Raw genomic sequence first — 25,733 nt, 5'->3', positions numbered from 1 at the left:
TCGACATAGCCAATCGTTGGACGAATCGCATCGCCGGATTACCATCCGTCTCGAAACACTTGCGAGTCGTTACATGCGACGTGTTCGTCGAAACTGATTTCACCTAACGTCGCGTACGAAGCTCGTAGACGACGTTTATCGGTAAACGTCGCGGCGTCGGAGTTTCCGGAGAGGAGACACTAACGGTAATTGCCAGTCTTTCTTCCGGGGTATCGACTGAAACGCACAAAGACCGTCCAAGTAGGAACTAAATCTTTGTGACTCCATTATTGGATCCTCATACCTCCGCGCAGGGTAGCACTGGCCCGATATGAAATCCGGAAAGTGCAGCCTCTCTCGATTCTCCGGTGCAAGCGAGACCATCGTGCGGTGAAACGGCACCCGGATCGAAAGTTATTACAAATTCCAATCATAAGGCCCAATCGATAAGCCACGAAGCTTCAAAGAAAATTATAAGTTGAGCATCATGGATCCGCGGGATAGGGGTGCTGGCGGACGGGGGTAGCAACGAGTTGGTCGACGGAGGTTGGGAACAGGGTAGCGGGAGGGGTGGGTTAGCCAGGTCGTAAAGCCATGAAAGCGCCTCCAACAAGGCGGCATTGCAGGCAGCTTTTAAAGTTAATAAATTCGTCGGCTTGGTTTACTCTTCCACCGGTTTTCCCTTCCGCTTTCTCTACTGTCTCTGTTCCTCTTCCCTTCCGTGCTTCTTTTTTTCATCAGCGACGAAGAGGCAACCGGGGAAAAGAGATTTAAACTTAGTTTGAACGAGAGAACGAGGCAAACGGATTTAATAATATCCTATACCAATAATAAATCAAGTTTATATTTAGCGATATCGCGGTGGCGCGATTCCCTGCTCCCTGGCGGAGGCGCGTGCGACCGATCGCGGAACGTTGGAAACTTTCTACTTGGTTTCGAGATCCCCGGGGCTCCTCGATTCTGCCCGTGATCTGTAATTGGCTACCGTCCTTCTGATTTTATTTCAGTCGGGAGCACTTGGTTGACATAATGTACTTGGGATTGTTTGGTTTGTTTCTCGAGTCGGGTAGCTCGCAACGAGTCGCGACTGGTAATTCCATCGGACGGCGAATAACTTACTAGAATCGCGCAGCAGACTCTTTTCTCTTTCGGTTATCGATCGCCATTCGCGATTCATCGTCTAGACTTCATTAGCTCGCGAGGATCCTCCGGATGTAGCAATTTGGAGAACGACCTTGAGGCCCGTGTCATTTTCACGGTTCCGACGGAGGGGATTCAACAAATTTTCTCCTAACAAAGCGCATCCATATTCCAGCCGGAAGGACAATCGGCTGACCGCCCTTTGTTATACGATTATTGCCCTAATACCCAGGTGGACCTACCCTTGGTAATCGTAGCCGCGTCCGATCCAGCTACTCTCGCTGGTAAATGGTGTACGTTCACCGCGTTATATTTCCCGTGTGAAAACCACTGTTCAAGGTAAATTATTTTAATACGCGGCCCTAGGGAGATGCTCGATCGACAATTCTGCAAAAATATTTTCCGTACCGGATACTTTGGTCTTATGAAATATTTAACAAGCATCGAGGACCAACCCCTACTGGAATTCGATGGTTTATCGCGAACGAAACTAAATTTCAGCGTTGGTAAACGTGTACTTTCGGTTGCCGGTAACGAATAACTTACGGCGATACGTTGATAATTTTCCTCTAAAATTATGTTTCCCCCGAGGAAGAAGCCAGAAACGACGAATTAAATATTAACTTTCCGAAGTTTCCTTCCGCGGAAAAAAGGACCAAATCCTCTTAGGAAAATGTGCAGACGTTTGAGTGGTTAGAGTTCTTTAATTTCCAAAGTAAAGTGTGCCCCTTCGGCGCGTAAATTTTATTTCGCGGCTATTTCGGCAGAAAGTATCACTGTTGGGTACGCACATATACACGCATAAATGTATATACATCCGCATTTTAATAACTCTAAAGGAACCGTAAGGTACTCCGACCGTACTACATCAAACGTCATACGAGGCCGTACCAACGTCAAAGGTTAATCGTAAGAAAGTACCGTGTCGTATAATATGTCTTGGTATCGGACATTGGTGTAAAGAAATATTCGAGGTTATATTTCAATCCATCGTAGTACCTGCTTTATGTATCTGCGTCCTATTCGTCGAGGGACTACGGATGGATAACTGATAGGGGGAAGAAACGCCGGTGACAATATTTTATGGGATCTGGGGCTTTTATTGCGCGAGACTTTTAGGACGTCTCTTAAGGGCGTCCAGTTTACAATAACGAGCGGTATACCGATCGTGTCCCAACCTTTCCTTTTCAAATATTATTAAGCAACAATTTCGTTGTAATCATCTCCTTCCTTTCTGGCATTTTTCTTCATTATTAGCTTATTTCCTATTACTTAACGTTCGTCTCGAAGAAGCAATAACTCGATTGGCCGAACGAATCATCGTCTTTCATCGATTCCAATAAATTAATTTCCGTTTACCGCTCCGAAGACCAAATAATTTTTCCTTTCCTCGCTACCCCTGATAATTTGGTACCCGAGTAACATACATTATACTAGTTCGTTCGTATTAAGACATATTACAATTCGTTACACACACACACACACCCCCCTTGGGAAATTCCATTACTCTACGGGACGAAGCGACATCGAATTCTCGATATCATTCTTTGGTTATAAAAAATTAGACAAATTCGTATAAAAGATGGGAAAATAGTTTTCCAAGTTAACGTAAAAAGGAAAACCAAGAAAAGAGTGATATCCCGGAGACAAGAGAAATTCTGAAAAAGGTCTGTAACCTTGTTTGTCTAGGACGGGGTGCGTTGCTTGGGCGGGGAAATAACTGTACGAAGTAGAAAGCGTCGGAAAAATAGCGAAAGATACAAGAGTAATATAAATTAAGAGAAAAAGAAAAGACGAGAAGGAGAAAAAAGAGCTAAAGGAGATCGAGGAAATGAGAAAAGCGAGAGAGACGGCGCGGCGCGGCGCGGCGCGGCGAGAAGGAAACGAGGGTGGCGAGTGGGGCAACGAGGGAAACGAAAAGGATTGGGGAAGGAAAAAGAAGGGAAGAACAAGAAAGAGAAGTTTCGAACTCTTCCGCTGATGCATTAACCGCAGCTGGCGTAACGAGTATTATCCGGGACGTGCGGTCGTTCGCGAACTTTGAATCAGATTTTAATTAAACGAAATTGCGGAATGATATTTCACGGCCAGTTACGTGGGTAGGGCGGAGACCTGCGATTCGGATGGGAACGCGGAGAAGATACTCGCACGGCCTACGGCGGTCAGGTGTCTGAGCGAAATTAAGTTTGATTCCGCTTCTTTACTAGCAGCTGTACCGGTGGAATCGTTCAGCCGCCATAATTTCCTAGCCAACTCGTTGCCAACCTCGAAAACCCTTGAAAACTTTCGAACCGATTCGAAAGGCGAGATTACGTGATATTTCAATGGTCTGGCTGGCGTAATTGAATCTCTTCCCGCGATACTCGTTGGCCTCGCGCAAAGTAAACACACCGAAGATTTGCGAGACGATATCGCAATAACTGCTCGTGGCTCTGATATGGCAACCGTGATTTTACAGACTAATCGAGGGACACGTTTACGATACACGATATTGCCTTCATAAAGAGAATAACGTGTAGAAGGAAATAACGTGTGCAATTTTAGTGGTTTTGTACGTGCTTTGCTATAGTTCCTCCATCCTCTGGAACAGCCACTTCGTGTATCTTCTTCGTTATGTCCTGGACGAGCGAGGGCGAGTGGTTTACCCAATTACAAGACGATTCCTCGTTCAGAAATGTTTCGAAATTCTTATGTGTTCGACGTAAATAGAATTCTCGCTTGCTCGTAATTGCGTAGATTCTCCCCTTGGTTCTCATGAATCACTTGAAAGATATTCGATTAACCGCCTGTTAGTCGATACGTCGAATTGACACTACTTGACCTTGTCACCCTCGAGACATGTTTGATTATGCCTGTGAAAACTGTTACGGATGCTGACGAATCGATCCGATTACTTGTAAAATTCGGAATTAAACACGCAGCGAAATTGGTTTCCAAGATGATTGAGAGACAGGTATTCGTTTACGGTTAGGTAAATCGGAAGCGTTGGAGTTTAATAAAATGAAGTCACTTAATAACGTTTTACGAGCGAATCCGTCACGTCGAGCCAAACGAAAGACCAGGGAAGCGTAGACCGGCCAAACAGGTGTTTCGGCGGCATTATTAAGTTTGATTCACCGTGTTTCCCTTGCAGCTGCCGCGGTGAAGCGTGCAGCGGCCATAATTTCCATTGTAACTTCTCGTTTCGAGTTTCCACGAAAACTTTGAATCGGAATCAGAATCGGATTTGCCGAACGATATTACCGAATCGTTATCTGCTCGAATAGCGGCACTTGGTTCATCGTTGTACATAGTTGCAGCTCGACGTTCGTTACCTTGTCTCCGCTATCGATCCCCTTGGTTCGAAGCCATGGTATTATATTTTTTTCAAGCAATTTTCTCGTCGCCGAGACGAACTGATCAAGCTTGAAAATTTTGATCAACTATTTCAGCTACACCCCGTGCGACGCAATCTCGATGTCTCCATTAATAAAAGGTAATTGCCCTGGAACGTTTTACGAGGGAGTTTATTATACGTGAACGAACGAAATCCGGACGGAAAACAGGTGCTCCCACGGCACTGAGCTCGATTATCCCCCTCTTCCCGGGCTGCTGGGCGCACTGCTTTCCGTAATTTCCATTGTAACTCTTGGTTGAAACCGTGGGTCCACACGGACGTTGGTCCGCGCTGTCATACTAATGGTCTCGCGACTCCGCGAGCGAAAGCGACGCCGCAACCCTTCGGAAGAAAAAAGAACCGGGTAAAAAAAGAAGAAAAGAAGAAGGAAACGGTTTTACGAGCCTGAAAATGTTTTATTCATGTCGCGTACAGAGTCCCACCGTTTCACTAAACGCGCATACCGTCAACGTCGTATCAAACTTCAACTATAAGCCCGGCTGAACTCGAGTTTTCCGAAATGCGCCGGGCATGTGAAACTAAGGGGTTTCAGACCCTTCGGTGGGTGGCTTCTGACCCCTTGGCGTGTATCTATCTCACGTTTCCCCGTCTTTGCTGTCTTACGAGCTTGCAGTCGTTTCGACGTCCACCGAATACGCTACTCTTCTATCTGCATTGATCGCGTTTGCTGCCCCAATAACGAGAATCCCGTGACATTTTCTTATACTGTTCTTATACTGTCTTTCGATGCGATATTCGATGCGTTCGCTGTTCAACGTCTAATCCTTCGATTTGTTTCCGTTACGTTTGAGAAATATACCTCCGACTCGTCTGCGTCGTTCGTGTTATTCAACCAAACGAAACGAATCCTGTTTTGTCTTATCTTTGAACAAATCTTGGAAACTTGGTTAACGTCGATGAGAACGCGTTCAACTCGGTTTTCCATTTTCATCCGAGACGTTTCGAATGTCTTACTTTGAAACAAGCAATCTTTCCCCAGTTTCAACACGGTTCCGAGTACCAGTCTCGAACGTCGAGTAATTTCCGAAAGTGCAGTGGAATTATGCGGCGGGGGGACCAGCTCTCGAGATCTAAGCGAACGCTGCTACGTTGCAACGTTTTGAGCAATGGCTTTTCCAAGTTCACCGTACACACGACGCTGATCCTATCTGTAAATATGTATGTCTTTATCTATCATTTATGGCTCGAGCACGGAAATGTTTCAGCATTTCCATCCGACGCCCGACGAGGGAAAAGCTCGTTACTTTTCATTTAATATTACGGTCTGTTAACTGTGCGGCGAGTTCTCTCGTCGATCATTCTGTCTGGATCATTTTATGCGTTCGAGCTTTCGCGCGATTCCTCGCACAGTTGTCTATTCGAGAAACTTTCGCGACAAAGTACGCTGTACGAATATTTTGTTCGTTGTTGCAGTATCGCGCTTCCGCTTCGCAAAGGATTAACTATCGCCACGTGGAAATAAGTTAAATTAAATTTTATATAGTTCAAGGTCTGGCATTAACGCGGCGCAATAATTATTTCCCCGAGTATAACGGCGTTTGGTCGCGTGTACTCGTTGGGAACTCGGTCGAGCGAATTCCGGCGTCTTTAAGAACGTATCGCGACCGTGTATCAGCGCGACTTTCCTTACTTCCTTAACGACCGCCGCGACGTAACGATGATTTATACCTGCCGGACGCTACCAAATGTGACTTGGGCTTAATATAATGTGCCGTTGGGGGATTTAAATAATTAGTATAATGAGGTGAGCGAGGATACCTAACCGGCGACACCTCGCGTGCCTCATCCCGAAGACGGCGAGGCATACACTGAATGAGAAGGTGCGAGAGAGGCGTGCGAGGAGCGAGGACGAAGGTTACTCCAATTTCAAACCCTGGTATCAAGGCACGGGTGGCGCGGCCGCCCGGCACAGAGAACGTCGGAGCTAACCGGCCGCCAGCGTACCTTTCTCCTATTACTAATTAATTATTTGCGGCTTCACGCCAGCCTGTAAAGAGATTTATATCGCTCTATCCGAGAATTTCATTTCTTGCATCTTGAATTCCATTTTAAATTTCATTTTAGAACGTTAAGTTTCGGTGTTAAAAAAATTAACAATGCTTGACTATTTGTTTTTTTTTTGTTTGTTTCAGGTAAGACCGTGTTTCCAATAATTTGCAACGGTCTTCGTGGTCGACGGAGAAGGTCCCCCCTCGTCGAAGAAGGTAACGCGTATCGATATGTATTCTTCGGCACGGCATCGTCGCACTCGTTTCCGAGGTTCGCGATAGATGAAGTTCTGGATAAACCGGTGTGGATTCCAAAAAGTTAGAAAATTAAATTACTTTAATTTTCCTGCTCCTTCCACACGGAGTACCTCACGCGTTAAACATTAATTTCTCGGAATGAGGTAAAATTCGCTCGCGCCGCTCTCCTACTCAGTGGCTCGCATATCATACGTGATATGGCACGGTAGCCTACTAAATTAGGGTACGTTTGCCAAGGCAGTCGAAGGCAAAGAACGAAATGGCGATGCCATTCCCCTACCGCTGTCAGATATTCGAACTCTGTTCGTTAATTGCCGCCAAGTAACGGGTGGCGTGAGTAATAATAGTTTTCCGACTACGCGGATAGAGGGCAACAATGGCCGAGTTAATTAGCTCGGCTGTCATTCTCGTGTAAAATACCTAAAAACTCCTAGGTGATAAATCATTTCGAGCGTCATAGTAGAAAAAAGTTACCAATTCGTCCGTTTCCCCGCACAACAAGTCGCGTCGATTCCGTTTAATCGACTGGTCATTATTTCGCGTATGTCTTACGTTACGCGATTCTGGAAGAAAAGTTAGAAAATTAAATTACTTTAATTTTCCTAAATGTTAGCACAATAAGTATGCGCAAACCACGGAATGAAAAATAGACGTTTCGTGACGTAATTTTTCCAAGACACGGTCGACGTTGTTTACGTGGGTTTCGTAAAGTTGCCTTGCAACACGGCAAACGCGTGACTGTGGCCTATTTAATCGTATCCAGTACTCAGCTTACCGTAAATTAGATAAAATTGCCCGTAAAGTTCCGGCCTATCTACCTACTTACGTTCGGAACACTCCTCTGAATATCGTTCCGTGACGGTGACCGTAAAATGCGAAATTGAACGAAAACATATCATGTTATGACAACGTTAGTTGAGCCCGACTCTCGTTCTTGCTGTGTTCGTCACTTGGTTTCGAAAATGACGCGACTGCTAAAATCCAAATAACGAAAGTGAACCGATGCCCTTTAGTTAGTAGAGCTCCCTGCTTGGATACAAAACTCGAGAGATGTTTTGAAAGCCGCCAATAATGTTGGCGTGTAACGCGACACCGCGTCTGAGAATTTCCACAATAAATTCCAGATATTACGTCCACTAAATGTCAGCCACTCGAGACGGTCACTTAGCAGGAAATAGAACAAAAGACTCGCTTCGGAGCTCGCTTCATTCTAACCATCCCCTGCAGGAACATAAATTCTTTCTTTCCACTTAGACTGATTGCAGTCATTGTACTGTCCATCAAAATTCCGTCCAGTAAAATCACAATTCCGAGCGAACAGATGCACCGTTATCCGCCAATCGGTGTTATCGATGAAAACTCGTTAGTTTGCATAGAGGAACGAGCTTATTTTGAGTGGTTCGCAAGATCGCAAATTCTCGTCGCTGAAATTCAAGTGTACTTTCGATACACCGCCGCGTATAGCACGATACATAATATCGCCGAACATTCGTAAAATTACGTTAAAACAACGTGTCTCTGTTTCATTAATACAGAGCCGAGAAATGTCAACTTCACGACGGTGGAATTCGATCTTTCCGATTCTCTGCGTTTGTAGCGAGCAGCTAACACCGCCACGCTGCATTTGCCAACACGTAACGTTATGAAATTCCTCGCACACCGGTATTCTAATTTTCACAAATGCAATTTGAAGATCTCTGGTATCCGCTAACGATGTTATTCAGTTGCAAAGTGTTTCGGTGTTCGGCGCACGGTAGAAATTCGGATGGAGAAAATTCTTTAATCGCATATTGTTATCGAACTTGAAATTAAATTGCCGACTATATCGCGAGACGCATCGAACGAACAAGATCTCAAGATGGGAGTCTCGCGAAATTTGTCCCGATGGAAGCGATAGACCAACCTTCGGATATAAACATACCGCTCTCGGTTAATAACGTTCTCGTCTTTCGCGAGATCTTAACTCGAAGATTCTGACGTTGCGATACAAAAGAGAACACGTCGGGGCAGTTGGGGAAAATTTGGTCTGACTCCTTTGTATACGAGCACTCGGGGAATAGCTAATGGTCGGCGAGGGCGCGTGTTTACCTCTACAGGTGTACCGATCGAAAGTTTGCGCGTCGAGGTGGCTCATTTACCCCAAACCTCTCCCATCTTGCCTTTGTCGTTCGTCTTCTATCGTCAAGTTTCATTTCGAAGGATCCTTCGCTGTTGACGTTACTCCCTGTCAGCTGCCTCTTACGTTTGCAAACTTTGCACCATGATCACGATTACGCAACGTCGAAGGTTGCGTTACTTTGGCGTTTGGAGACTGGGGAGTATTTCTAAACGTGAATCGATGGCTGAACGAGGCAATATTCTCCTATTAATCTCTGTATGCCTACAGTGTCGCTTTCGATACGCTGCAGGTAATTCGTGTCTGCAAAATTTTCATCCCTTAAAGGTAGCGTCTTTTATTTTTTTCGCAAACAGTCCGATAAACTGGGAACGAGTACTTATGGCACGACCGTGTAATCGCACTCTTACACGGATTAATAAGTTCCCCGCAACAGCAACAAACCGAGCCGTTTCCTAAAGCTGAAAGTTCCAGCAACTCAACGCCTCGCGCGAGTGTTATTATCGCACGGCCGGGGGCAGAAACTGCAAATGAACCCGTTTGGGTCCAAAAGTGGTCCATTCTAGGATTAACAACGTTTGCATACTACGGATCTTAACGTTGGTGTAAAGGCCAATTGTTTGCGAAAGTAACGAGGGGGTCGCGGTCCGGCTAATCGAGGCTATGTCCACTACGAAGTCTGACTCTGAAGGGTAAAGGTGGACACGATATTAAGCGTTAGACCAACTACAGCTAATTATTTTCCCTTTAAACACGATTTTTTCAACCATCGACAGCCTTCGTTTTTAGCGTCAGTCAAGCAACGATCCTCTGCGATGCAAAATGGCCCAGAGTGGTGGCAACCAGTACCAACGTCAACCAGCTCCAAATAGAGGCGTGTTCTCGCGTTCACCCGCCACGCGAAAAGTTGAAAGCCCTCGAGCTTAATAACGTTGCTCTGCCTCTTTCTTCCGCGGCCGTTTTCCACCACATTGGCACCTGGATGTGCGTAGGAGCGTGCGCACGGGTGCTGGATTAAAAGCCAAGTTGGTAGGTGCGAAAGGAAAACGGTTGAAACGTTCGCACACATACACGCAAAAAAGTAGAGAGAAAGAAGCAAAAAAGGAAAGAAGATATCGCAGAAGGATGGCTGTCGAGCGTGAAACGCCGCGTACAAGGGTGAGGTGTAAATGTTAGGGTACACCGTTCCAGAGGTGGTGAACGCGTGTTATGCGCCTGACATTTAAATATCGTGCTCGAGAACTTCTGGCCAGCCTTGCTATCGATTGCTATCGCTGATAGGGCTGGTCCCATCTCCCTGTTTTCGTTCTTTCGGTTGTTGCCCCTATCCCACTTTTCTACCCTGATTTCTTTTTAGGAAATTATAAACCAAAACCCGTTTGAAACATACGGTACGGAAACAGATCGAGACCTTTTCGGAATTTAGTAGAACTCGATATCAAGCTTACGTTTCCACGCTATCACTTTTGGATCACTTTTAACGGAGTATCTTATCCTGCTTCTGGAGGTCTACGAGTGCACGCGGCTTCATCGAACACGTTTCTCGATTCGATGTATACGGATTAAGGCCTCCACGGATAAAACGTCTCTCGAAAGCGTACTTTCGAAGTGGATTGCTTATCGTGGCTATCTTCGTCCATTAGAATTCAATAAAAATAAGATATCGATTTCGAGCTATTTGCGATTCGAAGAAACGAGAAAGCAAAATCGATAAATACTTCATCCTTCCTGCAATTAAAGCATCGAAAACGTTAATGGTGCCCGTTAAAAGCGACAGTCTTAACGAGTAAAAATAACGTTAATTAGAATAGGCGTGTTCATGTGCTACGACGGAAATCAATCGCGATGGTGGAAGTAACACGCGACTGGTACGGTGCCAGCTGCATCGATACTGAGAGAAGGGAACTTTCGGATAGGCATTGGTTTTCGTAAAACTGTGAAAGGGTTCAGCCGGTGCAAGTATCGAACTACCCCTCGTTCGTTCGCTCGTTCGTTCGTATCGCGGGGTAATTTCGTTAGCTGACGAATTTTCTAAACGAATTCGAACTCGCTCAACTTCTCGCTGGTATCAATCACTTCGTTCCGCTTTTTCTACCCATCGCCACTGGACGATTCGCAAGTTTGCACCTCGGAAAGTTTCAATTCCCACGGGCGTGAATCGAGTGATTAACAGTCAACGATTAAGATCGCGTTCAGCTTCGATTCAATTCCCACTCCATCTAAACTTCTTGCTGATAATTGCGCCGTCCTCGATCCCCTCTTGTTATGCTTTTTAACAGCGACATGCAAACCCGTTTCTCCTCGATTTCCCGATACGTTCGATTCCACGTGAATCTTGAGATTCGGTTCGCGTATGCTGAACTCGTGGGAACTCGAGGGTCGATATCGAATTATCACGAATACACCATTGAGTTTTGCATTATTTTTAGAACGATAGAAATTTAATCGAGTTATAGGTAACGGATCGTACCATCCACCAGTGGTAAATATTATTCAATTGTACGAAATATAACAGCCGATTTTCGATGGAAATACATTCGTGTTTCAATTTTAAATTTAAATATCGAATATTTAAATGAAAAGTGTAAACAAACATTTCATTCGATCCAAGTACACTCTACCATACCGAATACATTTTTTTTTTTATTCGAAGAAAGACAGAACAGCGATAAATAAATCATACAACGTGCGTGTTTCTCTACCGGATCTATACGAACGCGATTAAATGGCAAGAGCGTTACGTTCGGTTTTTCCAACAACCATCCAATTACCCTTCATTACATTCTCCCTAATTAATTTGAAAATTCGTGCGGTATTTTCACGTTTGTTCGGCAGACAGAAAGCTCTCGCGTTGGCGCGCGAACATAATGGACACGGTCCATGGCGGCTGGCGTCACTTCCGTTATTAACCGGCGTATTACGTGAATTTCGTTAATAGAGCAGTTAATCATAGCAATTATTGCTACTTTCACCGTTAATTGCGTATCGGGCAATCTTGAATGCAGCTTCTCGCTAGAAACGATATACCGACACTAATGGGGTTTCTATTACGCGCGGGTGATCATCCAAAATTTCGAGGGATAATACTCGAACCACAATTTCATTTTCCATTAGCGTTCGAGCCGGTTTCGAGATCGATTACTTCGCGATCATCGGCACAATTATTACCTTTGGCGGAAACGGAGCCTATGCACCTTTGCGATTAAACGCGTTACGCTCAACTAGATCAATTATACTCGATAGACCAGTCTTTTTTCCTTTCTTCGCCTTCGTCACGGCACTCTCGCCGATATCCATGCCCGATTCACCCGTACTTCGCAGCGATCTCGCGACGGCCTCGTCATAGAACCCAGAGATGCTCGAAGGCAACGTTAATTAAAAAATTTTAATTAAGTAATACCCACTCGGGTCCCGCGGGAAAATTGTGCCCGCTGGGTACGAACGCAGGTACGATATTCGGTCGTATCGAAATTCATACGGCGATGGACCTTTATGGTCGCGAGGCTAAATTTTTTTAATCATAATTATTAGGAATGAAGATCGTAGTATTAAATTCAATGGCATTAGGCGTAGCTGTAACGAGCCATTTCTTTTTAACGTTCTTGACTTACGACCTTGTAGCCATATAAATGGCTTGTTACGACTACATCTAATGGCATTAAATTTGTTCATATTTTCAATTGCACCGCTATCTTTACGCTTTTCGTTTGCAAGGAGATTCGAAGATCCGCGGGTTGGCCAATTCGTTGCGATGTTTCCGGAAAATTGCACACGGTGCTGCCGTAAGATAGCCAGTTTTTGAAGTTAATAAATCATGCCTGTAATTACCAGTAATTTCGCTACTTCCCGCCGCGCATCACTTTCCGCCTAAACTTTTCGTATAACTAGCGCCAACTTGCTGCGAGATCGCTACGCCGCGCGCAGGTTTCATTCTTATAGTCGCGGAGGAAGCACGGCAGATGCAGCAAACGAGAGAAAAAAAGGGGGAAGAACTCTAATAAGCCACACAACGCATTAGTGTATATTGTCTTTTGGTAGCTCGTTTCCTCTTCTTCGCATCTTTTTCCCGCGATCCACGCCAGCGAGGATGTAACGAGTACATACCGTGACCAAAGTACAGGCCAAGGGACTAGGGAATGATTGATATCGCGGTGATGCGACACAAGGAAAAACTCCATTGCAAATCATTCCTCGATCGTCGATGACGGAAAATTGTTAAACGGAGGGACAAAGTTAGAGGATCCATTCGTACGGATTAGGGATGCATTCCTTCTATAAACATCCACAGGGATCAAAGAGTCGTAGATGTTAAATAGATCGATTCCCCTCTATCTCTGTCCTTTTTCGTTGGATGGCGGCGAAAGCCCTCTCGTGACGGCGCACCACGGAGAGGCCATTGCACGCATACCATTCCAGAGTCTCAAGAAATTTTCAATCAAACGTTCGGAATGCCCGGGGCCATCTACATCGAATACCACGACAGGAAATAATGCGTGGTCGCGAGGAACCTACCTCCCCGAACCCCACCCTGGCCTGTGCTTCTCCCCAAAGAGGACTGCCGATGGCGTTGGTAATGGCGACGAAGAAAGCACCCTCTTATTCGCGACGTACCAATAATGGATGTGGGATTAAAGGGGTGCAAGGTTCACGGATTCGACTCTCGTATACGGAGTGCAGACACATTTGATTTACGAGCTTGTTCGCGTTTCTGGATTCTTTTCCACGTCAGCCATCCGCCGCGGGACATAAAGCAGGGCGCGGGGAGATTCCATTTTTGTTTATTCTGGAATTCCAGCAAGACGGTTCAACCCCCGCAGAAAACGACTTTCGACCCGCGAAAAGACGTCTTACCCCCACTGCTTTGTCCCGATACTCTTTTCCTTCTCCTTCCTACTCTTCCCTTTTCTCGCCGCCCCTTATTTCCTTACGGTCGTCATGAAACGCCGCTGTTGGACGAATAAAGTATGGCGACAGGTGAGAAAAGTTTCCCGAACTGAAATCCGCGGACTTTCGCCTGTCTCTTTCGCATTTTCCGCGCGCGCGTGCGCGCACCTCGAGAACATGCTACGAAGAACTGGATCTCAAACGCACTCGGCAAAATCCTCAACCTTATACCGAAGAAACCGGTTCGATAACGTACACGTTAACCTTGTTCGATCCATGTTATGCGATAGGATTAATTTCAAATGTAAATGTATCGAGAGCATCGAAACTCATCCCTATCGCTATCGATAGTGTTGGACGACGAAAAAACCGCGTAGTTTTGGGGACCGGGGCGAATTTTTAGATAAAAATTGAATTACGTTGGTTGTTCTGCGGTGAAATTAAGCGGTAAAATTCACGCGGGTTAAGCGGCGTTCAATTTGCAAACGGAATAATTAAATTTTGAAGGAAATTCGGAATATTTCGGTGAATTCGCCGCGGAATATAATAGGCAATCTACGCTCAAAATTAGAGTTCAGCGTCGTAATTGTAGACGGTTAATAGACGTAATTTCCGAATAATCCAGACCCGCCGTGTATATTAACTTTCATCGCTCTACTATAATGTTTTCCGCAAAATATCTAACATAGGATTTATAGCCACGAGACTCGACTGCAATTGCTCCGTGAAATTTAGCGTGTAACCCTGAAATTTGCCTGCGTCGTGTCGTCGGTCGAACGACAGCGATGACCGACTTTCGAGTCGACGGGGTCAAGAGTTTGCAATCCGACGACTAACGACCGTCCCCCGTTCTAACGGAGAAGAAACACGAAGGGATTGGAAATAAAGGATAAACGAGACTCGATTCGACATTCGGGGTTTGGGAGTTGGTGGAATCGCGACCGAGGAACCAGAGAAAGAAAGGGAACGGGTGACGTTCGACGGAGACGACGAGAGAGCTGGTGGGGTGCGGTGAAAGCGAAGCGGTAACCCGGTTGGACCAAGTCCAGCCACTTTGGAGTCCTGACGATTTCGACCAGCTGATCGACCAACGCGAACGGATGAACAGGCGAAGAGAAGGAACGAAACGAGCGAACGGTGCTATGAACCGCGTGGGAATGGGGCTCCAGCCCGAGTGGCGCCGCGACGCTTTCCGGCTGCTTGTCGCTTTACACCGCGAGGGGGTGGCAGGGAACCACTTGGCGCTCACGCTCGTAAAATCGAATTATTAGTTACCACCGCACCGGTGCAATTCACGAAAACATCTCGTTAAATCACACCCTATTCTCTACTTCTTCGTTACCGTACCGTTATCCCTTCTTCTTCTAATCAGAGAAACGTGTTTTTCAACGACGCATGCATAAAACAATTCGGTTTTTGGTTCGGATCGATACTCGATCCGAATATTCCAAAATGGACGGACCTATCGGCGACACTCCGTCGGCGTCGCCTCACGTCACGGAATATAGCGACCAGGAGGAGTAGTATCGGGCGAAGAACCGGAAGAGGACCATCGGTTCGTCGCAACAAGAGGAGGAGGGGGCATCTAGTGAACTTTTCTCCGGATAAACGCAATTAAACGATGAAGCAGCGCCCGCAATTCGCTCGGAACAGCAAGCGGAGAAACTCTCCTTATGCACAAGTGAAATAATCTCGAGAGGAAAATCGAGGGCTCGAGCACTAGATCGATTAGTCGAGGTGCTTCAGCTCGAGGCGGTTCGTTATTTGCGGAAAGAACTACTTGAGGCTGCATTCCGAGCGAATGAAATATACAGAGCGACTGAGCCGCAACAATCGCTGACTCGGCGGACGTTCGATGAAACGTACATCTGTTTAATAAATAACCCAACCGACTCTGAGAAAAAAGGAAACAATGGACGTGTTGGTATAAATCTTGGTTTCTTTTTTTTATTCGAAATATGTTTTCTCATCAATGCTACACTAGAGAACGATCGAACAACGATTATTCGCATTGCCACGCGCTGACCGCGCTGATTCGTTTCGCTTGTACTACCTTATTCCCCTTAATTCGGTACTGTCAAGCCGCTCGCGATACTATCACGGCACAGTTGAGAATCGATACGCTCGAGGACAAAAGAATAGTCTCGAATGTAATCTTAATTAAAAGTTTAAACTTCGAGATCATTTGTCTGGAGATACTCGGGAGGATTCCTATGAATAAACCTTCGAGATTAGGCAGGCATAGCTGCTCTTTTATTCAGACCAACATTGTACAGAACCGAGCTACCTCTATCAACGAAACCTTCATCTAGCAAACAGCCGTAGCATGGATTTTGGCTCGAGGTTTGACGAATACGTTCAAACTATGCGTTACCGAAGCATCGACTTAACTATGATCCCGTTTAGAAAATAAGTAAACAGCTGTCACCGTTTCAAGCGTTTGGGTAACAATTTTCCCAAGTTTGGAACAGAGATTTAATATTTCCTTCTTGCTCCAGGGTGTTTTCGTAATAAAGTTTACAAAGTACCGCCACTAAAATGTCAATAACTTTGGAACACCTCGTCTATTTTCATCGAAGCTTTACCAGTCGCGAGTTCAACCCTTAGACAATGGAAGAAAGATCCCGACAGATAGATGGCGCCTGTAGCGTCGGTAACAGAAATCCCGTACGGTTATTCATCGGAGAACCTGTGTATTTTAGAGGAAGACTACGGAATCGAATTCGGACGAGTTCGAATCGAACGAGAAACGAAAAGCAAGGGTGCCCGAGTGCATCCTCGCCTAACGACTTCGAGCAGGGCTTCTGATTGGGTGTCAGTTCGACACTCGACGCCTGGACAGGCCGAGCAAACGAGGAACGGGTAGGATATCGGGTGAATGCAAAATTGCTACAAACCGTCGGTAGCCCCCGACGTTAGAGTTCGTTTAAAAGGGGAGATACTCGATGGGTACCTCGAAGTGGTTGCGAAAGGCGGCGGGGGTAGACGAACGGAGGATGGACGTGAACGCAAGAGAAGGGACAGGCGAAGATAAAGGGTGAGAACGGGTCGAAAGGGGGCAAGGACGAATAAGACGAGGAGAAAGAAGGGATGAACGAGGAGAAAGAAGAGACGCGGAGGGAAGGATAGACGATGGAAGCGACCGAAGCCAAAGGAGGGTAGCGCGTGGGCGGACGAGTGGGTTGAAAGGAATATTTCCGATAGAGGCTGCGAGCCCCTTGCCACCACCCTCTCCTGTCTGTCTTTCGTTCGAAGCATCGGTGGAAGGAAGTACCGAGTGCCCGAAAGGCGGCGTGCTTGTGCGGCACCGGTGTGTGTCCGATGTTATCTGTGGTTGCCATGGGGATGCTATTGATTGGCCAACGCGCCGACAGACGTCACGGGAGTCGCGGCGCCACTCCGACTATTGCCTGCCGCCTCCACCACCCCCGCGGACCGTCCACACTCTCCTCTCCTCCTCGCCCAACCCAACGAGTCACCCTCTTTCGTCCACCCGGCAGCTTGCCACCCTCCGATCTACGAATCCACCCGCGTTTGCCAGTCCACTCGCGCCCCGTCGGGCCCTGTTCCGCGCGTTCGACCGCGTACAAACGCATCCAAACACACGAGAACGCACTATGCTCGTCCACCGCCCTGCCAGACACTCTGGCCCGCCACGCACTCCGTTAACCCGATCTACAACTTACCAAACGGACCACCTGACATGCCACCAATTTTATCCAGCGGATAGGTGGACCACCTCAAAATACTTTTATCCCGATGGAACGCGACAACTATTCTGTTTGCCAATTCTGGACGTTCCCGTACGACTGCTGCCTTCGGTCCATTTATCCGGCAATCGCGAGAGACAACAGCTACATAGGTAGATAACGGGACTCAAACGTGGTTGAGAAACACTGATTAGCGGTAAAATTGTCGTTGCGAAACAGGTATGTACTCGGTACGTGTATCGAATGCTCGATGTAAACTAGCTAGCTCTCTGGTGCAATCGACACCCCTTCTCGACCGCTAACCCCGTGTCAGAGACTCTTGCGCCAAACGGAGCGCGACAGTGGGGAAGTAATCGCGGGATGTTTGCATGCGAATGGAGGTAGACGTTCCGCGTCCGTGCCTGGGCGACAGCCAGTCATCAGCTGAGCGGCGACGCTGCGACGCGCGTTCGATTATCTCGACCGCGTTGCGCGCGGACTCCGACCGATTATACCTCCCCTAGGAAATAATTAGCAGGTTGCCGTCTTGCAGCTCTGACCTCGACCGGCTTTCTTTGTATCGGGTCGCAGGCGCTCGTCGTGTACGCGTAACCGTGCAACGGAAGCGCACGCCAGGGCTGAAGAACAACGTTATAGGGTTGAACGGAGAGAAAACCGCCGGCACGACGGCTTCCGCGACTCGGACCAGCCATACTGGCGCCTAACGAGTCGTATAAAACACGACAGTCCGTCCTGGGGTGCTCGTCTGGCACGCGAGTTCCGAGAAACGCGGCTCTCTCCGTCGATGGAGAGAACGAACACCGGTCCCCTGTGCGAATGGCTCTCGATTAGCATCGCTGTAAATTCGTCGAGTTGCTTAATCGCGCGTAGCAAAGAAATCATAGAATGCAGAATCGTTGAACTCTATCTATAATATGTTCTAAAGTAGAAACAATGGAACGCGGACTTGTATCCATTTCGCTGTCATCTAAATGTTGAAATTAAAATATCTGCTCGATGGATCGTAATCGATAACAAAGGGTTGACCGTCTGAATTGATAAGCCGGATCGGTGTTTTCGGTAGGAATTGGGGGCGAGCTTTTATTCGCGTGCACGATCATGGATCGCGCGCAGGACGTAAAAAGCGGGATCGGAAAGCGTTGGGAAAATAAAAAGCCGGAACGCGAGAGAGTCTATGGCTGAAATAAATTTAATCGGGCACCAGCTCTTCGCCGCTGGCCAGAAATAATAAATCAGTTAAGAATTTAAAGCCACGCCGAGTTTGTCGCGGAAAATTACCACCGGTCGAGCCGACTTTCATGCGTAGGTCTGCACGGTATTGCGTTTTCCTATTTTACTTTATCGACCGTACTAATACACGTGTTTTAATTTTGCCCCGATATATAAAACGATTTTCTGGCCCAATGAGCTGGCAACGATAAGTTCAGCATTTGGACGTTCGGGTCGATTGAACGCGAAGCTTGTCTATCAGGTGCGGCGATTGTTGCATCGAGTTATCAGAAGAATGTAATTTCGTTTGTCGTTTGGTTTTGTTGATATCGATATGTATCACTTTACCAGCGTTGCGTTAAGGTAATAGTCGATACGAAATTAAACTTCTTATTACACTCGTGTTATCGATTTTCTAATCTTATTATATAATGGATTTCATACGTTACCGGCCACCGCGCGCAAAGGACCTCTATTGCTATTATTCAGCTCTGATGAGAGTTGGCCTCCAATGCTTCGTGTGACGCTTCGCATCGGTGTCTCTGAATTATGATTCAGCAGACGGGGAATAGAATTTCATTATTCGACTTGCAATTAAATTGCACTCTCGGTCGTCTTCCTTTGATACGATCCGGTTTGGAACACGAACGCCGCGGTGCACACACTGCGTGTTCGTGTTCTATTAAAGACAAGTATGTCAATAGGTGTTGAATTACTGTCACCGTCTCGTAAATCCAGATGCAATTTCAAAGACACAGCGGAGAATAAATCCGATATATTATGTAACCTCGCCGCAGGAATATCCGATTTTAATTATCGATACGCGGTCGATCTAAAAATCAACGAATCCTGCGAGTTTCTCTCCGTACGTACGAGCAAAACGAGGCGAGAAACTATCGAACGCGCACTCGATATTTGTGCTCGGCTGGGGGATTGTATCGGCGATATTTCAACCCCTTGCACTTGAACCAGTTTTCGTTATCGAATAATGAACGCAACAGCAGCAAAAACAATGACGATTTATGGATAAATTACATTAAAAATTATTATGCTTACGAGACTGTTTCGCATGTTTGAGTCCTGCATCGGTTTTAGAATATTCGCCCGGTAACGCGTAATTTCCACGGAATTAGAAGTAACGTCCTTCTGTTCCCTAGCCCCCATGAGAATCGTAAACAGATAGATTTTATAGAGGGGGGACGCGACTTTAATATGCGCAAGGGCCGTTCGCCTAATGTAATGATTATTAATCGCTACGCTGACAATATTCACTGCACGCAAACGGGGCGGTTGCAGCTGCACCAGTTTTATTAGCGTCGAGCCGACCGTTTGGAAGGTCTCCCAACAAATATACGTCTTGGTATGCAAATAGTAATTGTTGTTTCGAAGTTGCCGCGGCGTCGACAAGCAGGACATAAGCTTCTCGGCTAATGCGGTCTGCTTTAGTTTATCCGCGCTAACTGCGAGTGTCGCTGCGGCGAACGTCATCGCTTTTAATGTCGTGCGAGTTTTGGGAACTGCTGTCTGCCATTTCTGCCGACTGGCGAATTCACCGAAACGTCGTATATTTTTGCCTACCAGACAACTTTGAGTAACACTGGCATTCTCGTTAGAGTTTAAGTCCAGAAAGAAAATTGAGCCGCGAATGGGTTATACAAGCGTTTAGCCACGTTGAACGTACTCTGGCGCGAAATCGGTCTTGAGTAAGATTAGTAGAAAAACGTGCCAAGACTTTCAAACGCAACGTGACGATTCTTCAATTCTTCTCGTTATATCTCTCTCGTTTTCTGCTTCGAGCTCCCTTTTCGTTCTCGAGGAGCGAAGATGGTGGTCGAGCATAAAGGTAAAAGAAGGCGGTCGAGATGGGCGGAAAAGAATGAAACTAATTGCGACGCCGTCTACGAATGACTCTGTAACGACGAACTCCTCGCGTCGCGTCGTGACGTATTTTCGATTCTACAAAACTTTTTGTCCGCGAGATTATAACGATGGCACAGCAATCATCGCGACTGCATCTCCTCTGGCAGACGTTTCCATTGTTAAGTCGTGCCGGTGTGGTTCGAATACTGCTCTCTACTTGTTCTCAGACGTATTTTCTAAGAGTTGTTTTAACGACACAGCTGTTTTCGTCGTAAATAAATCGGACGAGAAATTTGGCGAGATCGACGTTTGACAGGGACCGCAAACCATAAGTTTTCCACATTCCTAGCTAGATTTTAATTAATATGCAACCAACTAGAGATCTGGCAACGAGTTGACCCTGTGCAAGAAGCTACGATTCATGTGTTGAGAAGACGACAAGTTCGATGCGGTATTCTATACAATTTCGTAGCGTGTCCCCGTGACTGCCAAGTATATCCCTCTGGCTTCTTTCTTTCTTTCTTCTATTCTTTTTTATTCTTTTTTTTTTGCTATTTGTACACTGATCCAAGCCGAGATGTTGCAGCAGCAGCGTCGACGGCAGCAGCAGAAAATCTCAAATAAATCCTTTCGTAATTCCGCATCGCTCCTTTCAGCTAGTCCGGATTTCCACTACCCGCTTTTATGCCATCTCCGCGCCCTTCGAAATCTCTCTCTCTCTCTCTCTCTCTCTCTCTCTCTCTCTCTCTCTCGCTCTCTCTGTCTCTCTCTCTCTCTCTCTCTCTCTCTCTCTCTCTCTCTCTCTCTCTCTCTCTCTCTCTCTCTCTCTCTCTCTCTCTCTCTCTACTCCGTTATCTGTTACTCTACTCCCTATCTTCGTACACCGTTCCCCTCTATGTCATATTCTCTCTTAACCACTTCTCCCTCTCTCGCTCTCTCGAATCATTGTCCACGTATACTTGCCCGTGTACACCACTCGTTCTCGTTTCGTTCACTTTTTCCGTACCGCCAATAGCGAGTTTCCTCCCCGAGCATTCACGGTCGCCGTCATTACGATATCTCCAACCGACGACGAGGCATTCGAAACAAGGTTTAAATTTCGTCCTGGGTCGTTTTCAAACAATTTTCGCTGCGACCAAGTGCTCCCGTCGGAATCGGATATCGCGAGCTTCTCGTGGAGAACTCTGGATTCTGTAATCCTGTGCTATTCCAAAGTCGCGTGTACGCGTATTTTCAATGTCTGATCTCATCGGAATTGCTGTATTCGACCAGTCTTGGATTCGCGTTACGTCTCTTCGAGTTCGATGTGACCAATAGCGCAACGCTGTGACCTGTATACGGGTCACGAACCGCGACCACATTAATATCGAAACCATGCGATATGCAGCTAAACCTACAAGGCTGTTAAATATCTTCGTGTAGAAACATCGTGCACGAATTCTGTAAAATTTGCCCGACCAACTTTTCAACGAGCCCCCATTCCGTCACATTATGCAATGGATTGTAAAAATTGGGACGGTGTTCCAGATTTCTTTTTGGCCAAACCATCGGACAATGACAATTTCAAACTTTGTATATACGTTTATTAATGTTCTGCCGAGCTATGAGAATTTTTTCTTAACGTTTCCCATCTCTCTCTCTCATATCTTTGTTCGCGTACGCTCGCTCGGCGCACACCGCTCGTTCTCGGTTTCGTTCGTTCATTCCGTACTAGACTCGTCAATAGCGAGCTTCCTCTTCGCTATTCATGGCATCCGTCATTACGATATCTCCGACCGACGACGAAGCATTCGAAACAAGGTTTAAATTTCGTCCTGGGTCGTTTTCAAACAATTTTCGCTGCGACCAAGTGCTCCCACTGGAATTGGATACCGTGAGGTCCTCGCGGAGAACTCGGGGCGGATTGGGTGGAGAAAAAGAGCAAAAAAAAGGAGAAATACGACACATTTATACCGCGAAACCGTCACCCCTCTCTCGTCGAGGTAGAACGTATTTCTGGGTTAGATGCTCGTTTCAACCCTCTCGTTGCAAACGATAAATTCGGTTGCGCTGTTTGACGAGTAGACCAGAAAATGAATATATTACCCGGGAGAAATTGAAAGGACGTCCAAACGAACCGATTCGCACGTGCTTCTGCTGGAAATGTACGTAGATACAGGAGAATGCACTCGAGGAACGAGTGCTCCCGTTATTTCAACGCTCAAGTTGCGGCGTTGTCGAGGTGAATCGATTTTTATCGGCTTTTAGAAACACAAAGGTGCCAACTGTTCTAGTATCGATACGTGGCAATTATTTTATTTGACGACATCGAATTTGAGCCAATATGGAAAGAGTAGGTTCGTTGGTCGACGAAGGCCAGAAAAGTACACGGTTTGAAAAACACTGCTCGATTCAGTAAGCAGCCGAAGAAAATTCTTTCTTTTTTTCCTTGAAAGAGAAAAGCCGTGTTTCTAGGCTCGCGTTCTGTCACTTCTATCCGGCTTACGTTAAGCCAGTTTTTATGCTAGGCCCTTATTCGAGGCTTATCGCGACAAGATGAATGCAATATGATATCAAAAGAGGAGAAGGAATTCCATAACGGAGTACACAGTCCTCTTCAAAGGGTGGCTCTCCGGTCTCGCGACGCTCGCTTATTCACTTCTTCGCGAATTTTATTGAAATCCTCCTCGAGACCGTGCGTGTATGTTTAAAGCGGAATTGCATGAATTCGATATCGAGTCGTCGATACGGTCCAAGACGAAATCGCGATTAAATTCACTACGGTTCGATTCGCTCGGTAACGTGGTTTCTCCAAGACGTTGTTCTTCGTTCCTTCGAATGTCATTCGTCGTTGGTATATTTGCATTCCACTGCCTCGAGTATGCATCGGCAATTAGTCTGTAAATTGTACTCGGATCGATGGTGAATGCAAACGTATTATTATTATAATTTAATTTTAATTGATAATTTCGTCGGACGTAGGCGAGCCATACTTTTGAATTAGCCGAGACAGCGACTTAATTAAGAGACTGGAAAAGACTACCCTATAACCTTTGAGCACAATGGTCACGACATGTTTGAGCGATAGGAAGACATCGATCGGCGAAAAAAACGGTCGGGTGTCTTAAGGGTGGAACGAAACGAAGCACTTTTGCCTCGTAAGAGTCGTTTAACACGAACAAATTTCTGATCTAGTTTCACGAACGATTAGGTCATTTCATCGTGCCTCGTATTACCGGGTTCGTCGTTAATTGTACAGTGGGTGGGCCGCGGTGCTCCACGAATTGACGTAAGCTGTAAATTATTAATCCCTCGCGACCCTGCTGTTTCAAAACGATGTATCCGCGATTGGTACTAATAATTCAAGCGTGTCCCGTGCGAATATGGCTCTTATCGTTATATTTTATACTACTGTTCACCTCCAGGCATACTTTGCAGAGTCGCATATTTTTTATCGGGTGTGAAACCGCGCCGACAAATTCGTCGCCTTCGTTAAAAAAATCTGACACTTTGAATTTTATCGATGTAACAGCTTCACGTTACGCAAGGTTTCTATTCGTGGTCTTTGTCGGCGACCGCATGCTCGGTAACGTAAGCCTCGAACCATTTTCAAATAACGCGACACGCTATTCGAATGCACGAATGCGTGGATCGAAGGTGCCAATCGCAATTCGACAAATGTTCGATGCGCAGTCGTTTATCGAGAACGAACGGGAAATGATCGAAATTCGGGGAATACCGGCCATTCGACGTCGAGCATCCATCCACACTACTTGGTATTTATCCAATGGCAAACGTTCGTTATTTGGGATTCGGCGAATGGTAGCGTGCATGCGCGATAATAATTCAAGCCGCGGAGCAAGAATACGTGAAAATTATTTCGAAGAAACACGAGAAGATCCAAAAACAGACACGTCGGACTTTGACGAAAAGAAGAGCACGATATCGATTGATCGTCGCACTCTTGACCCCTTTGATGCCACTTCTCCCAGTCTTCTCCCGCGTCTTTCGATCCAGAGGCACAGGCAGGTACCTGGTCAGGAAAAATTCAGGAGCCACCGGTGCCGCTAAAAAATGGACGAAACTACAGACAAACCGGCCGATCTAAAATTTATCCGTTCGCACGACGCACGTACACAGACACGAACGCGCGGAAAGGTCAATGAGAGATCTTCCCCGGGTCTAGGGGCTGGGTGAAAATAACGAATTCATTCCGAAAGCACCATAAACGATTCCCGGTTCAGCCATCCACGAAGAGGGCAGCCGAAGACTCCTTAATTTATTAAAACGTCGCAGACGCGAAATTCGAACGGAGCTCCTTCGGTACGATCTTCTTCGCTCTGGGCTGTTCCGTGTCTTGAAATTCTTCGTTCGTCTGGCCACCCCGGCTTAACCCCCTCGCTCTTTCCGTCTCTTTCTCCGTCGGTACAGTGTAAAATTTTGAAGAGCTCTTGCGCGAGCGAGAAGCGTACCCGGGTGGCTGCAGAGAGCTCACGTCTACCATTTACACACGTGGCCCCGTGTGTAAACGTGTAGCCCGCGCGTAAAACGATCCTGGTGGTCGGGGCGTAGGGCATACGAGAGAGGACGACTGGCAGGGGATACGTGAAATAAGAATCTAAAAAGACCGTGGCGAAGACTCGACGACGAAACGACTCCCGCGGGCTTTCTCCAATCAGCCAGGCTCGGTCTATCCGGCTAAAATGCACTCCGAGTCCGCGTGTTTCTGACGTAACGCAACGCGGTACCATCCCCACCTGCTTGTCGTACACGTGCAAACTCGCTAATGTACACTGCCACCAAAACACACCTCCGTCGCCGTCGCGTTTCCTGAAACGTCGACCAGACCAGCCAGCGGGAGAGCAACTTTTATACGCTCGTATGGATTCCATTAGCAATCTTTATGCGATCTGTTAACGCGCCGTGAAAAAGAGGAAAAGTCCCCGGAGAGTCTTTCCGTTTGGCACGTTTCGCCGTTCCCTCGCTTTTATACAATTTTCCAACAGTCTTGCGTTGCGCGCCCGAACAGACACTCGACTCGTTCGTTGAACTCGTTCCAGGGCTGCCGAATGGACTGTCGTTTCGCGAACAGTCCCTGCCACTGCTGCGACCGCTATAAACGGGAACTGGATTATCGGCGCGGGGCAACGGAATACGGAGTTAGTCACGATTTCGATCTCAAATATTTCGTTGCATTTACTAAAATAAAAATC

General features: G+C 46.6%; 1 protein-coding gene across 18 annotated transcripts in view; it reads left to right on the top strand.

Annotated features, from left to right (window-relative positions):
- Positions 1-25,733, top strand: part of LOC128872406 (protein muscleblind) — a 282,172-nt gene that overhangs the window by 188,920 nt on the left and 67,519 nt on the right. Inside the window, exon 4 of one of the 18 annotated variants that reach the window (XM_054115189.1) lies at positions 6,649-7,739. The exons of the other annotated variants lie outside the window; for them this stretch is intronic. Within the exon in view, the coding sequence (XP_053971164.1) occupies positions 6,649-6,669 (21 nt within the window). The 3' untranslated portion in view covers positions 6,670-7,739. Of the gene's footprint in view, positions 1-6,648; positions 7,740-25,733 lie in introns of those variants that run through there. 18 annotated transcript variants of the gene reach the window in all.

The sequence above is a fragment of the Hylaeus volcanicus genome, chromosome 1, assembly GCF_026283585.1.
Source record: "Hylaeus volcanicus isolate JK05 chromosome 1, UHH_iyHylVolc1.0_haploid, whole genome shotgun sequence".
Taxonomy (NCBI): domain Eukaryota; kingdom Metazoa; phylum Arthropoda; class Insecta; order Hymenoptera; family Colletidae; genus Hylaeus; species Hylaeus volcanicus.
Note: the sequence above shows the minus strand (reverse complement) of the source record. Positions and strands in the feature narration are given on the sequence as shown.